Source organism: Mobula birostris, chromosome 6, assembly GCF_030028105.1.
Source record: "Mobula birostris isolate sMobBir1 chromosome 6, sMobBir1.hap1, whole genome shotgun sequence".
Classification (NCBI taxonomy): domain Eukaryota; kingdom Metazoa; phylum Chordata; class Chondrichthyes; order Myliobatiformes; family Myliobatidae; genus Mobula; species Mobula birostris.
This window is the reverse complement of record NC_092375.1, coordinates 44,373,900-44,387,847: the sequence shown is the minus strand read 5'-3', so window position 1 is coordinate 44,387,847 and position 13,948 is coordinate 44,373,900. Positions and strand designations below refer to the sequence as shown.

The following is a 13,948-nucleotide window of genomic DNA, read 5'->3' as shown; positions in this document are numbered from 1 at the left end:
AAGGCTGTGGAGAACAAAGGAAATACCTGTGACAGGATGAAACCTCAAGAGAGACTGTGTGACCCAAGTGTTGATTTTGTCAGCTGAGAGAGAGCCAGTCTGCCTCGAGATATAAGTAGTGAAATAAATGAAAATATCAGAGCAAGATAGAAAAACAAATTCAACATTTTCATACGATGTAATTTGACCTTTCCGAATCCTTCGTATTAACTTAAAATATCTGAATAGAGGAGCGGAGTTGACGACATTACTGAACCTGTTGGATTTAAGATATTGGTCTGGCCTTGTTTTGTTCGGTTTGCTTTTTTGGGTTTAGTATTTAGTTCTATTTTTTGGGGGTTTTTCTTTGTATTTTTTTTTCTTTTTATTTCTTTTTTCGTTATGATTAATTACATCATGAGTTTGGAAGTCTACTATACCTGTGTTATCTGAAATCTTTTCTGTATATGTTTATTAACAATAAGATTATTCCAATCTCTTTGTATCAACATTGTTATTTTGTTTATAATCTTGGAAAAATTAATAAAAAGATTTAAAGAAAAGAAAGAAAAACAAAATGCTGGAACTGTGAGGTGCTGCACATGCCAGAGATCTGAAATGAAAACTGTGTTGTAAATATTCAGCATTTCAGGCAGCATCTGTAGGGAGAAGAATGGCTAATAAAGTATTAGGTTTGTACTGCTTTGCCACATTTGGCCAGCTCTGAAGCAGATTGGAAAGGCCGGTTATCTGAAATTGAGTTCCTTTTTCTAGCTTTGAGAAATGTAATGTGCAAGTTTGAGGTTGAGATGCTCTTTCTTCTGTCTGCATGGGGCTTTGTTGTAATACTGGGGAAGTCATCTGGGACTAGGCTGGGGAATCGAAGTACTAAGTTCTAGCTGCCTGTCATTTTAATTCTCTATCCCATTCATGGCCACATTTGGTTCCTTACGGTTTCACTGAAGCCAAAGGTAAGTTCAAGAAACAGAATCTTGCCTTCTAACTTCATACATTACAATCCATAGGACCTAACACTAATTTCAACATTTTCGGATAGCTAGCATTTGTAGTTTGTATCAAAGCTGGCCAGATCATAGAAGCATCTTGTCTGTATCATTAGCTAATTATTTTTCTTTCTCCGTCGTGATCTGCTGAACTGTCTCAGCATTCTGCTTTTATCATTTGTCTGTAGTATCATCTCTAGCACTTCTTCTTTCTTCTTTCTCTTGCAAAGTATATCAGAATTGATTAGCATATATTCAGCACTCTCCCTACCTCAACCGAAAGCATTCAATCTCTCTTGGTCTCTACCCTTTCATAGGCAACCTGTTTGTTCTATGTGCCCCTCCCCCGTCTCTGCAACTTAAAATGTGACTTCTTATTGTTTCAATGTCTGAAACATTAGCTGTTTCCCTTTCCACAGATGCTTCCTGGCCTTTGTATACTTCTATGATGTAATCTCTCCTCAGTGGGACAAGCTGAAATTGGTGCATAGCTTTTTCTCATTAAACTGTGGGCCCTGCAGGACCACAAATCATGGACTTCAGGTCAGAATAATTCCCATTGACCATTATCCTTCTATTGGTACGCCAACTCCGAATCCAATAGGTCAAGTCACTGTAGATCCAATGTATGATAATATTATGGATGGGCTTACCAGGACACCGTAATGAAATAAAAAGATTTTATTCCAGTATTTTTGTTATTAGCAATCAGAATAATTTTCCTTCAAGTACAAAAATGGGAGTTTGAGGTCCAAGCATTTGATATTGTTTCTGATATTTTCATTAATTGTCCTGTGCTATTCCTGCAGGTTATACTATCGCTGTGTTAAAGGGAAAGCAGATAAATTGAAATGGTGTGGAAATGTGCCTTGGCAGGTATGGATGTTCAGCTTCTGCATGATTATGCTTTATTTCTTAAGTTTGGGTTCTTTTGGAGTATTTTTAAAAATTGTCATTGGCATTTCACGCCTGCTTCCCTGTCCTGAGAGAATTTAATGCCTGTATAAGATAAGGGAATGGAAGGTATTGTTCCAGCATTGAAGCTTTGACAGTCCTCACTTTAATTAAGAATGGATTCAAAAATTGTATTTTGTAGTTGGTTTTCAATTAACATATAATATTAAAAACGTGTATGTGTATGCAGCAGAAATATTAAACGTTAACACTTGTTTTTCAGGAGCCAAGTCCAAATATTTCACCAACTAACAGAAATGGGAATCTCGATGCACAACAGCACCTCCTCTCTGTGAATCAAGAGCGAAATCCTTTTAAAATTGCTACCAAAAATCAGAAGCCATCTTCTTTGTTTGCTGCTACGGGTGGTAGAGGTAAACAAGGTGTAGAGTCGGAATCAGATGAAGACTTGAGTGAGTTGTTTGGTTTGGGTGGCTCATCACTAATGTGCAATGAGAAAGCAACAAAGAAGTCTCACGATGGGTTCAATGTCATTGACAAGTTAACTAATGAGACTGAAAGGCTTCACGTTAAGGACTTTGAGAAGACTCGGAAACAAACAAGCCATCACCTTAAGAGTGATGTTGAAACAAGTGGCATTGACTCTACCAAGAATCATTGTTCATCATGTGATCCCTTGCCAACTGACAAAGGAAAGTTTTCAAAGCCGTCACGGGGAGCAGAGAGGGATAAGGTACCGCTAGAATCTGGGAAGTATGTCCAAAAAGGATTATCTAATCACTTGTCTCATCATGAGAACACTGTAGATTTGCAAAGGGAATCAGCGAAAGAAAGACAAGCATCAGGCAGTAAAGGTGAAAGTGAAAAATTACTTGGCACTCAGAAGTGCAACATAAAGAAAATATCTCCAAAGACTAAGCTAATAGATACTCAGGAATATCATTTACAGTGGAAGCAAACAACTAAAGTTGAACATGATGCCAGTTCAGTTCTTACTACAAGAAAGCCAGCAAAGGAGGAAAATGACTCATGTGAAATTAATTCTGAAGCTCCTGCGAGCATTGGAGCAGGAAATATCCATGCCACATTAAAGCAAAGTATACCCAGCAGTCAGTCAGTGGATGTTAAGCAAAGCATAAGCACAAAGAATTCAAATACAAGTAATAAACAAAGAACACTCACAGCATTTCCTGGATTTGAATATGAATCGGCAAACAAAGAAACCAAGAATATGACAGCACTGCACAGCCAGCTGGCTATTCAACTTAAACAGAAAAAGGTAATAGTTATGAGCAAAGGTAACATAAAAAGACAATGATAATTTTGGAAACAGTTGTATTTATTACCAACACTGGTTGCTTTGAGAGGACAGTCGTTGTCTTTTTGTACTTGCTGCTGTCCAAGTAATAAATATACACAACCAGATTGCCATGAAGTCATCGATAGTAGTCTGTTTCCCAGTTTCAACAGGCTGATTAAACCAGGATGTTACTGTTTTCATGCACCAGCTGCACTTGTCTCACAGAACAGAGGTGGCGGGTTTGAGAGGTGCTGCTGAAGACTTCCTGCAGAGAATTCTGTAAATAGTACTTAATAAGTTATGTGAGCATAAAATAATTGTATTTTAATTTCATCTGCAATGATGAAATTAACATGCAATACATAATTCTCTGAAAATGCTATTCTTGCAAACAAGGGGAAGGTTGTACACAAATATAAAAATTTAATTCATCTGGATCAGAGCCCTTCATACCCCTTTAATCCATGTAACTATACAAATGTCTCTTAAATTTTAAAATCGAACACACATAAGCCACTTCTGCTGGCAGCTTGTTCTACACTCTTGAGTGAAGAAGTCATGTTCTCCTTAACCATTTCACCTTTCACCATTAACCTATGATCTCTAGTTCCAGTTTCAACCAACCTCTGGAAAAAGCCTGCTTGCATTTACACTATCTATACCCCTCATACTCTTGTATACCTCTGTCAAATCTCCCCTCAATCTTTGTTCTAGGGAATAAAGTTGTAACCTTTTCAACCTTTCCCTATCACTCAGGACCTCAAATCCTGGGAACACCTTGTAAATTTTCTCCGTATTCTTTCAATCTTATTGCTATGTTTCTTATCGGTAGGTAACCAAAACTGCATATGATATTCCAAATTAGGCCTTACCAATGTCTTGTACAACTTCAATGTAACATCCCAACTCCTGTAGTCAATACTTTAGTTTATGAGGGCCAATGTGGCAATTTTTTTTTATGACCCTATCTACCTGTGACGCCACTTTCAAGGAATTATGGATCTGTATTCGCAGATCCGTCTGTTCTGCCACATTCCTCAGTACCGTACTGTTTGTCTGCATTGAATTCCATCTGCCGTTTTCAGCCCAATTTCCCCAGCTGGTTCAGATCCCACTGCAAGCTTTGATGGTCTTCCTCACTGTCCACTACATCCCCAGTCTTCTTGTCATCCATAAATTTGCTGATCCAGTTAACCAATTATCATTCAGATCATTGATATAGATGACGAACAACAATGACCCGCACCAGTCCCTGCGGCACACCACTAGTCACAGGCCTCCAGTCAAAGAGACCACCACCTATTACCACTCTCTGGTTTCTCTCACCAAGCCAATGTCCAATACAATTTGCGACCTCATTTGCCATGCTATTGAACCTTAGTTACCAACCTCCCATGCAGGACCTTGTCAAATGCCTTTCTGAAGCCCATGTAGACAACATCCACTGCCTTGTCTTCATTAACTTTCCTGGAAACCTTCTCAAAAAAACTATTAAGTTTGGCTTGACACAATCTACCATACACAGTCATGTTGACTATCCTTAATTGGTCCCTGTTCATCCAAATACTTATATAACTGGTCCCTTAGAATACTTACCAATAACTTGCCCATTTCTGATGTCAGGCTCACCAACCTATAATTTCCTGGCTTCTTTGTAGAGCCTTTCTTAACAATGGAACAACATTATCTGTGCTCCAGTCCTCCGGCATATCACCCGTGGCTAAGGATGTTTTAAATATCTCTGCTAGCATGACTGCAATTTCAGCACTAGCCCCCCACAGGGTCCAAGGGAGCACCTTATTGGACCCAAGGGATTTATCCACCCTAATTTGCCTCAAAACAGCAAATACTTCCTCCTCTAAAATCTGTATATGGTCATAGACCTCACTGCTGCTTTGGCTCACTTCTATAGACTCTGTGTCTGTCTCCCAAGTAAATACAGTTGCAAAAAATCAACTTGCAATCTCCCCCATCTTGTTTCGTTCCATGCAATGACTACCAATCTACCAACCAGAGGACCAATATTGTTTCTTGCTAAGCTTTTGCTCTTTCTTTCTTTTTCAATCTTTTTATTAATTTCAAAATATAGAAACAAAACATAGCAATAATACAGATAATATGAGATGTATTGTTACATTTAAAAAAAGAGTAATTGCAAAACCAAATAGTGGAAATTACCAAAACTCCCATACATGTAGAACTGATCACGGATAATATAAAGCAAAAAAAAGAAAAAAGAAAGAAAAAGAGAAAAAAAACCCATCCCAAAAGTAAAAAAAACAACTAAACTAAACTAAAAGACTTGGGCAAAACTAACAACTTAAAAATGGAAAAGAAGAAAACCTCAGCGTCGATGATTCCATTCCCCTCCAACAACAGTACAGAGAAATAAAACAAGTTTGGAAATGATCAAATTACATCAAATGAAAATGCTAAATAAATGGCCTCCAAGTTTTTTCAAACTTAATAGAAGGGTCATAAACTGCACTTCTAATTTTCTCCAGATTCAGACACACCATAGTTTGTGAAAACCAATGAAATACTGTAGGAGGGTAGATCTCTTTCCAATTCAACAAAATGGACCTTCTAGCTATTAAAGTAAGAAATGCAATCATCCTTCGTGATGAAGAGGTTAGGTTATTTGAGTCTATCATTGGTAGTCCAAAGATAGCAGTAATTGGATGAGGTTGTAAGTCTATATTTAGGACCGTTGAAATAATATCAAAAATATCTTTCCAATATTTCTCCAACAAGGGACATGACCCAAACATGTGAGTTAGAGAAGCAATCTCAGACAGGCATCTGTCACATATTGGATTAATATAAGAGTAATAACGAGATAGTTTATCTTTGGACATATGAGCCCTGTGAACTACTTTAAACTGTATCAACCTATGCTTAGCACATACAGAGGATGAATTCACCAACTGAAGAATTTTTTCCCATTTTTCAGTCGGTATATTAATCTCAAGTTCTCTTTCCCAGTCAGCTTTAATTTTATTAGAGGCATCAGGACATAAATTCATAATTATATTATATACATTTGCTATTACACCTTTCTGAGAAAGATTTAAGTCTAAGATTTTTTCCAAAGTGTCCATTGGATATGGGTGTGGAAAATTAGGAGAGACAGTAATTAAAAAGTTTCTAATCTGTAAATATCTAAAAAAGTGAGATCTGGGTAAGTTATATTTATTAGAGAGTTGATCAAAAGACATAAAACAGCTTTTGCTCTTAATATATTTGTAGAAGCCCTTAGGATTCTCCTTCATCTTATCTGCTAGAGCAATCTCATACCTTCTTTTAGCTCTCCTGATTTCCTTAAGTGTCCTCTTGTATTTCTTGTACTCAAGTACCTCATTTCCTCCTTCCTGCCCATACCTGCTGTGCACCTCCTTTTTCTTAAACAGGATCTCCACAATTACTCAAAACCAAAGTTCCCTAAACCTGTTATCTTTTCCTTTTCTTCTGAAAGGAACATGCAAACTATGTACTCTCAAAATTTCACTTTTGAAAGCCTCCCACTTAACAAGTACACCTTTGCCAATAAATAACTTGTCCCAATCCAAACTTGCCAGACCCTTTCTGATACCATCAAAATTGGCCTTTCTCCAATATAAGTTCTCAGCCTGAGGAGCAGGCTTATCTTTCTCCATAATTATCTCGAAACTAATGGCATTATGATCACTAGATGCAAAGTGTTCCCCTACACAAACTTTTGTCACCTGCCCTGTCTCATTCCCTAATTGGAGATCTAGCATCACACTCTCTCCAGCTGGGACTTCTATGTACTGATTTCCAGAACACATTTGACACACTCCATTCTATCTAGCCCTTTTACAGTATGGGAGCCAGTCAAGATGTGGAAAGTTTAAATCACCTATTATCCCAACCTTGTGTTTCTTGCAGTAGTCTAGGATATCTCCACAAATTTGCTTCTCTAAGTCCCACGGACTGCTGGGTGGTCAATAATATAATGCCATTAATGTGGTCATCCCTTTCTTATTCCTCAGTTCCATCTGTAGATGAGCTCTCCCGTCTGTCCTGTCTGAGCACTGCTGTGACATTTTCCCTGATGAGTAATGCCACCCCTCCCCCTTTAATCTCTCCTACTCTATCATGTCTAAAGCAGTGGAACTCTGGAACATTGAGCTGCCAGTCCTGCTCCTCCTGCAACTAAGTTTTACTAATGGCTACAATGTCATAATTCCACCTACTGATCCATGCCCTAAGCTCATCTGCCTTTCCTACAATAGTCCTTGCATTGAAATATACACTCAGAACATTAGTCCTACCATGTTCAAACTTTGGATTTCTGACTCTGTGTGTAGGTGTAACCATCTCTTACCCCAAAACCACTCTATGATCTTCTCTTGTGTGCTGGTTCTCTTCCCCTGCAACTCCCTTCCCCTACCCCATGCAGCACTAACACACTTTCCACTAAAATATTAGTTCCCCTCATGTTCGGGTGCAAACCGTCCCTTCTGTACAGGTCCCACCTTCCCTGGAAGAGAGCGCAATGATCCAGAGATCTGAAGCCCTCCCTCGTGCTCCATTTCCTTTGCCATGTGTGAAACTGTATGATCATCTTATTTCCTGCCTCACTAGCATGTGGCATGGGTAGCAGTTCTGAGATCACAACCCTGGAGGCCCTGTCCTTTAACTTAGCACCTAACTCCCTGTACTCACTTTGCAGGATCTTATCACCCATGTGATTGCTTTCAATGTGGACCACATTGGCTGGCTGCTCACCCTCTCACTTAAGAATGTTCAAGTTTAATTATCATTCAACCATACACATGAATACAGCCAGAAAGAAATGTTGTTCCTCTGAAGCCACAGTGCAGAACACAGTCCCAACAGTCACACACTGCACAAGGCACATGTAACACATTTAATTATGATAGCAGAAAAACATACAGTTACAAAAAAAAACTGGTGCCAGGGAAGCAACATACCATCTGGGAATCACGTTCTCATCCACAGAACCTCCTGTCTGTTCCCCTAACCAATGAATCCCCTATCAATAGACAATAGGTGCAGGAGTAGGCCATTCGGACCATCGAGCCAGCACCGCCATTCACTGTGATCATGGCTGATCATCCACAATCAGTATCCAGTTCCTGCCTTATCCCCATAACCTTTGATTCCACTATCTTTTAAGAGCTCTATCCATCTCTTTCTTGAAAGCATCCAGAGACTTGGCCTCCACTGCCATCTGGGGCAGAGCATTCCACATACCCACCACTCTCTGGGTGAAAAAGTTTTTCCTCAACTCCGTTCTAAATGGCCTACCCCTTATTCTTAAACTGTGGCCTCTGGTTCTGGACTCGCCCATCAGCGGGAACATGCTTCCTGCCTCCAGTGTGTCCAATCCCCCTAATAATCTTTTATGTTTCAATCAGATCCCCTCTCATCCTTCTAAATTCTAGTGTATACAAGTCCAGTCCCTCCAATCTCTCAACATATGACAGTCACGCCATCCCAGGAATTAACCTTGTGAACCTATGCTGCACTTCCTCAATAGCAAGAATGCCCCTCCTCAAATTTGGAGACCAAGACTGCTCACAATAGTCCATGTGTGGTCTCACCAGCACCCTGTACAGCTGCAGAAGGACCTCTTTGCTCCTATACTCAATCCCCCTTGTTATGAAGGCCAGCATGCCATTAGCTTTCTTCACTGCCTGCTGTACCTGCATGCTTACTTTCAGTGACTGATGTACAAGAACACCTAGATCTCGTTGTGCTTCCCCTTTTCCTAACTTGACTCCATTTAGATAATAATCTGCCTTCCTGTTCTTACCACCAAAGTGGATAACCTCACATTTATCCACATTAAACTGCATCTGCCATGCATCTGCCCACTCACCCAGCCTGTCCAAGTCACCCTGCATTCTCATAACATGCTCCTCGCATTTCACACTGTCACCCAGCCTTGTGTCATCTGCAAATTTGCTAATGTTACTTTTAATCCCTTCATCTAAATCATTAATGTATATTGTAAACAGCTGCGGTCCCAGCACTGAGCCCCGCGGTACCCCACTGGTCACCGCCTGCCATTCCGAAAGGGACCCGTTAATCGCTACTCTTTGTTTCCTGTCAGCCAGCCAATTTTCAATCCATGTCAGTACCCTGCCCCCAATACCATGTGTGCCCTAATTTTGCCCACTAGTCTCCTATGTGGGACTTTATCAAAGGCTTTCTGAAAGTCCAGGTACACTGCATCCACTGGCACTCCCTTGTCCATTTTCATAGTTACATCCTCAAAAAATTCCAGAACATTAGTCAAGCACGATTTCCCCTTCGTAAATCCATGCTGACTCGGACCTATCCTGTTACTGCTATCCAAATGTGTTGTAATTTTATCTTTTATTATTGACTGCAGCATCTTTCTCACCACTGATGTCAGGCTAACCAGTCTATAATTCCCTGTTTTTTCTCTCTCCCTCCTTTCTTGAAAAGTGGGACAACATTAGCCACCCTCCAATCCACAGGAACTGATCCTGAATCTATAGAACATTGGAAAATGATTATCAATGTGTCCACGATTTCCAAAGCCACCTCCTTAAGTACCCTGAGATGCAGACCAGCATGTCCCGGGGACTTATCAGCCTTCAGACCCAACAGTCTATCCAACACCATTTCCTGCCTAATATAAATTTCCTTCATTTCATCCATTACCCTAGGTCCTTTGGCCACTGTTATAGCTGGGAGATTGTTTGTGTCTTCCCTATTGAAGACAGATCCAAAGTACCTGTTCAACTCTTCTGCCATTTCCTTGTTTCCCATAATAATTTCACCCGTTTCTGTCTTCAAGGGCCCAATTTTGGTCTTAACTATTTTTTTCCTTTTCACATACCTAAAGAAGCTTGTACTATCCTCCTTTATATTCTTGGCTAGCTTACCTTCGTATCTCAGTTTTTCTCCGCGTATTGCCTTTTTAGTTATCTTCTGTTGCTCTTTAAAAGTTTCCCAATCCTCTGGCTTCCCACTCATCTTTGCTATGTTATACTTCTCTTTTATTTTTATACTGTCCTTTACTTCCCTTGTCAGCCACGGCCTCCCCTTACTCCCCTTAGGATCTTTCTTCCTCTTTGTAATGAACTGATCCTGCACCTTCTGCATTATTCCCAGAAATACCTGCCATTGCTGTTCCACTGTCATCCCTGCTAGGGTATTGTTCCATTGAACTTTGGCCAGCTCCTCCCTCATAGTTCCATAGTTCCCTTTACAGCTCGCTCCCTCCCTCCCCTTCCCTTCTGAACCACAGAGCCAGACTTGGTGCCAGAGATCTCACCACTGTGGCTTTCCTCTGCTAGGTCAGCCGCCCATCGGCATCCAAAGTGGTATACCTGTTGTTGAGGAGAATGGCCACAGGGGTGTTCTGCACGGGTGGCCTATCCCCTCTCCCCCTCCTGACTGTCATCCAGTTACCTGTGTCATGCATTTTGGGTGTACCAACATCCATGCATTGCCTGACGATCAAACCCTCAGGTTGCTGAAGATCTGGAGTTCATCCAGTTCTAGCTCCAGTTTCTTAACACAGTCTGTTAGAAGCTGCAGCTGGATGCACTTCTTGCAAGTGTAATCATCAGGGACAGTGGAGGGCTCCCTACCTAGCATCCTACTGGTCTAACTGCAATCAGAAATAAAGAAAGAAAAATTCAATGGAAAAAAAAATCTACCTACACCTTCACGTCAATGAGCCAAGCTTGAACTCCCCGCTCTTAACACTGGCCCACACACACAATGGCCGCTCAGCTTAAACCAAGCTACTTTTTCTTGGCCCTTGCCTAATTATTTCTCCTCTGGAGCTGTGGTGCACAGAATGACCCAAATGCCCCTGCTCACTGTTTCAAAAATCTCTCCTGCTGTGCAATCCAATGTATTCTCAGGTACAGAGTTTGTGGTGGTAAAACCTGTCAAAGCAGATTCCTGCATTCTGTCTTGTGAGGTGGAAATGTTAGTAATTCCAATCTGAATTTCAAAAAGGGCACATTTATCTTTTCTAGATTCCTTTATCCCATGAAATTCTTGTGTCAGTTTTGTTAATCAATTAATATTTGCTTCATGTATGATTGACTAACAAGTAAAAAAACTTCTTGTACCTACATTTTTTCTTCCCAGATTGTAACAATGTATTTGGTAACATTACTATATTCATGTCTAAATTTCTTAATTTTTAGAATACTCTGAGAACAGTGAATGTTGCTGCCCTCCCTGATAAAGGTCAAAGGTTAATAAATCAGGTCAAAGACCTGGAGGATGCTCTAAGTGCACTGTGTCTATCTGCTGCAGATGAACAGGAGAAAGGTATTGTATTTAGTTTATTAGAATTAATAACTGGATATTCTTGTAACAATACTGATGACTTCTAGTTACATTCCAAGGGACTACACAGCATAGAAAGAAAAAAATGCCAAATCATGTCAGAAGACATGGATGGAGATGAGCTTGTCCCTAATGATAGGAACGATGAGCAACAATCTTGGGGACAGAACTCAAGAGCATAAGAGCTCATTAGCAGAAAGCATGGCCACCAACGGTGGAGTTTTAGGTACATTTGCTACTGTATTTTTGAATAATTCCTTGCTGAGCTTTCTGAAAAATTTTGGATTAATTATATCAGAAAAATAAATTTATAGTTATTTTTGATTTTAAACTTATGAACTTTTAAATCTACACAAATGAACTGATTTTTTGCCAAGAGAAGGTATTAAGAGTTGGAGAAACACTTTGCTTCATTTGGAATCCGTAGCTGATCCAGCTTTCACGTTCCACTTCTTCAGTGGTATCAGAGTTTAAGCAGCTTTTAGCACAATGGAAATTTGTATGCATCCCACTGGCAATTTTCCAACCAGTCTGGATTTGCATTGTTTGTGTGAATTTGGAAACTTGCTCTGAGTATGCTGAAAGTCTGGTTGATACATACAGTGTAAAATTGTACACAATCTCACCCAGCAATTGCAGACCATGGTAATTTGTCAATGCAGATGAACATAAGAAATAATAGCAAGTATAGACCATTTTCCCTTTTATCCTGCTCTGCCATTCAGCAAGATCTAGGCTGAGCTGTTACCTTGGCACCATTCCCTTGCTCTGTTTTCACATCTCTTGAGTGGATCCAGAAATTGGCAAAAATTTACTTGCCTGTGAACTAAAATGTATTTGCATGCGGTAAAAATATAATCAATATTGCAACAGCAACTCAACAATTTCTTTCTCTGTAGGAGAAGAAATGAAGAATAGACAGGACAATCCTTTCGATAAAAGCGGTACCACCCTAACTAAACCAGTGCTCCAGGAGGATTCAAGAGGATCCAGAATAGCACCACGTTTCAATGAAGCTCCCTCCCTGGGGTCAAGTCAATTTTCTAACCAGGTGAATGGAGGTAAGATGTCATAATGCACCTTGCTTTGAGAAAAAATAATGGACTGCTATAGGCTGCTTAGTCCATCAAGTGAATTTGTTGGTACAGTCAGCCCTCCTTATCCGCGAGGGATTGGTTCTAGGACCCCTCGTGGATACCAAAAAACATGGATGCTCAAGGCCCTCATTCAACCTGTCTAAGTGCGGTGGACCTTAGGACCCAGCCGAACCCCGGACCTTATTTAACCTGTCTCAGTGCGGCGGACATTAGGACCCGGTGGTGGAGCTCTGAATCCACAGTGTTTCTGTTCATGAAAATAATCATGATCGCAATTTAAAATGAAGTGGAAATAATAAAGCGATCGGAAAGGGGTGAAATGCCATTGGTCACTGGAAAAGTGTTAGGCTACAGTCGGTCAACGATCGGAACAATTTTAAAGGATAAAGTGAGAAAATCCCTGCCCCGATGAAAGCTACAATTATTACTAAGCGATGCAGTGGTTTAATTATTGGGTGTTGGAGTTTTGGGTTTTTGATACTTCACATCAACCTGGCAGGGATGGACAGTGTGCTCGGGTGTGGTCTGTGATTGGATCGAACTCGGGAATTTCCTTTCCCGAACCCGGCACTGAAACATATGGTTCTTAAGTGTTTTATATGCATAGAAAGGTAAAATATATACTATATACTAAGACAAACGTTTGACTAACTGACGCTAAATAATATTGGGTGTACCTGTTCCCGTAAGAGAACTTCCGGTTTTTTTTCGATCCCGATCCACGATAACCTACGCACATCCTCCCGTATACTTTAAATCATCTCTAGATTACTTATAATACATAATACAATGTTAATGCTATGTAAAATAGTTGTTATATGGCATTGTTTAGGGAATAATGACAAGAAAAAAAAGTCTGTACATGTTCGAACAACAAGTGCTGGAAGAGCCCTTTTGGGTGTTCTCGATTCACAGTTGGTTGAATTCGCGCATGTGGAACTCACAGATAAGGAGGGCCGACTGTACTATTGGTTGCTTTCGTTTCCCTTTAAATAGCTTTATTTCATGCAAGCATCTAATTCCTTTAAGAGCATTAAAAGTATTTGAATATAAATTTTACTTATTCCTTCAATAATCCCGATTTTTCTCCTCTTTTCGTTCTTCAGCAGCTGGTTATTTATTCCTTGAGTTTCTGGTAGTCATGTCTTTTGGATATAACTCTCATAATTCTTAACTCTGGCTATAAGAACACGAAACCCTTCAGCTAGGTTTTGGTCGTATAAATCAATCTTAACTGCAAGTGAACTCTAATTGTAGAGGGTGAATTTCAACAATGTTTCAAAATGTTCGTCATATTAAATGAGATGTAGTTTTACTTAAAA

General features: G+C 40.0%; 1 protein-coding gene across 3 annotated transcripts in view; it reads left to right on the top strand.

Annotated features, from left to right (window-relative positions):
• The window catches only part of ttf2 (transcription termination factor, RNA polymerase II), a 97,703-nt gene that overhangs the window by 13,908 nt on the left and 69,847 nt on the right, over positions 1-13,948 (top strand). For all 3 annotated transcript variants that reach the window (XM_072260378.1, XM_072260379.1, XM_072260380.1), the window contains exons 4-7: positions 1,793-1,859; positions 2,161-3,177; positions 11,385-11,511; positions 12,429-12,590. In XM_072260378.1, the coding sequence (XP_072116479.1) occupies positions 1,793-1,859; positions 2,161-3,177; positions 11,385-11,511; positions 12,429-12,590 (1,373 nt within the window). The remainder of the gene's footprint in view (positions 1-1,792; positions 1,860-2,160; positions 3,178-11,384; positions 11,512-12,428; positions 12,591-13,948) is intronic.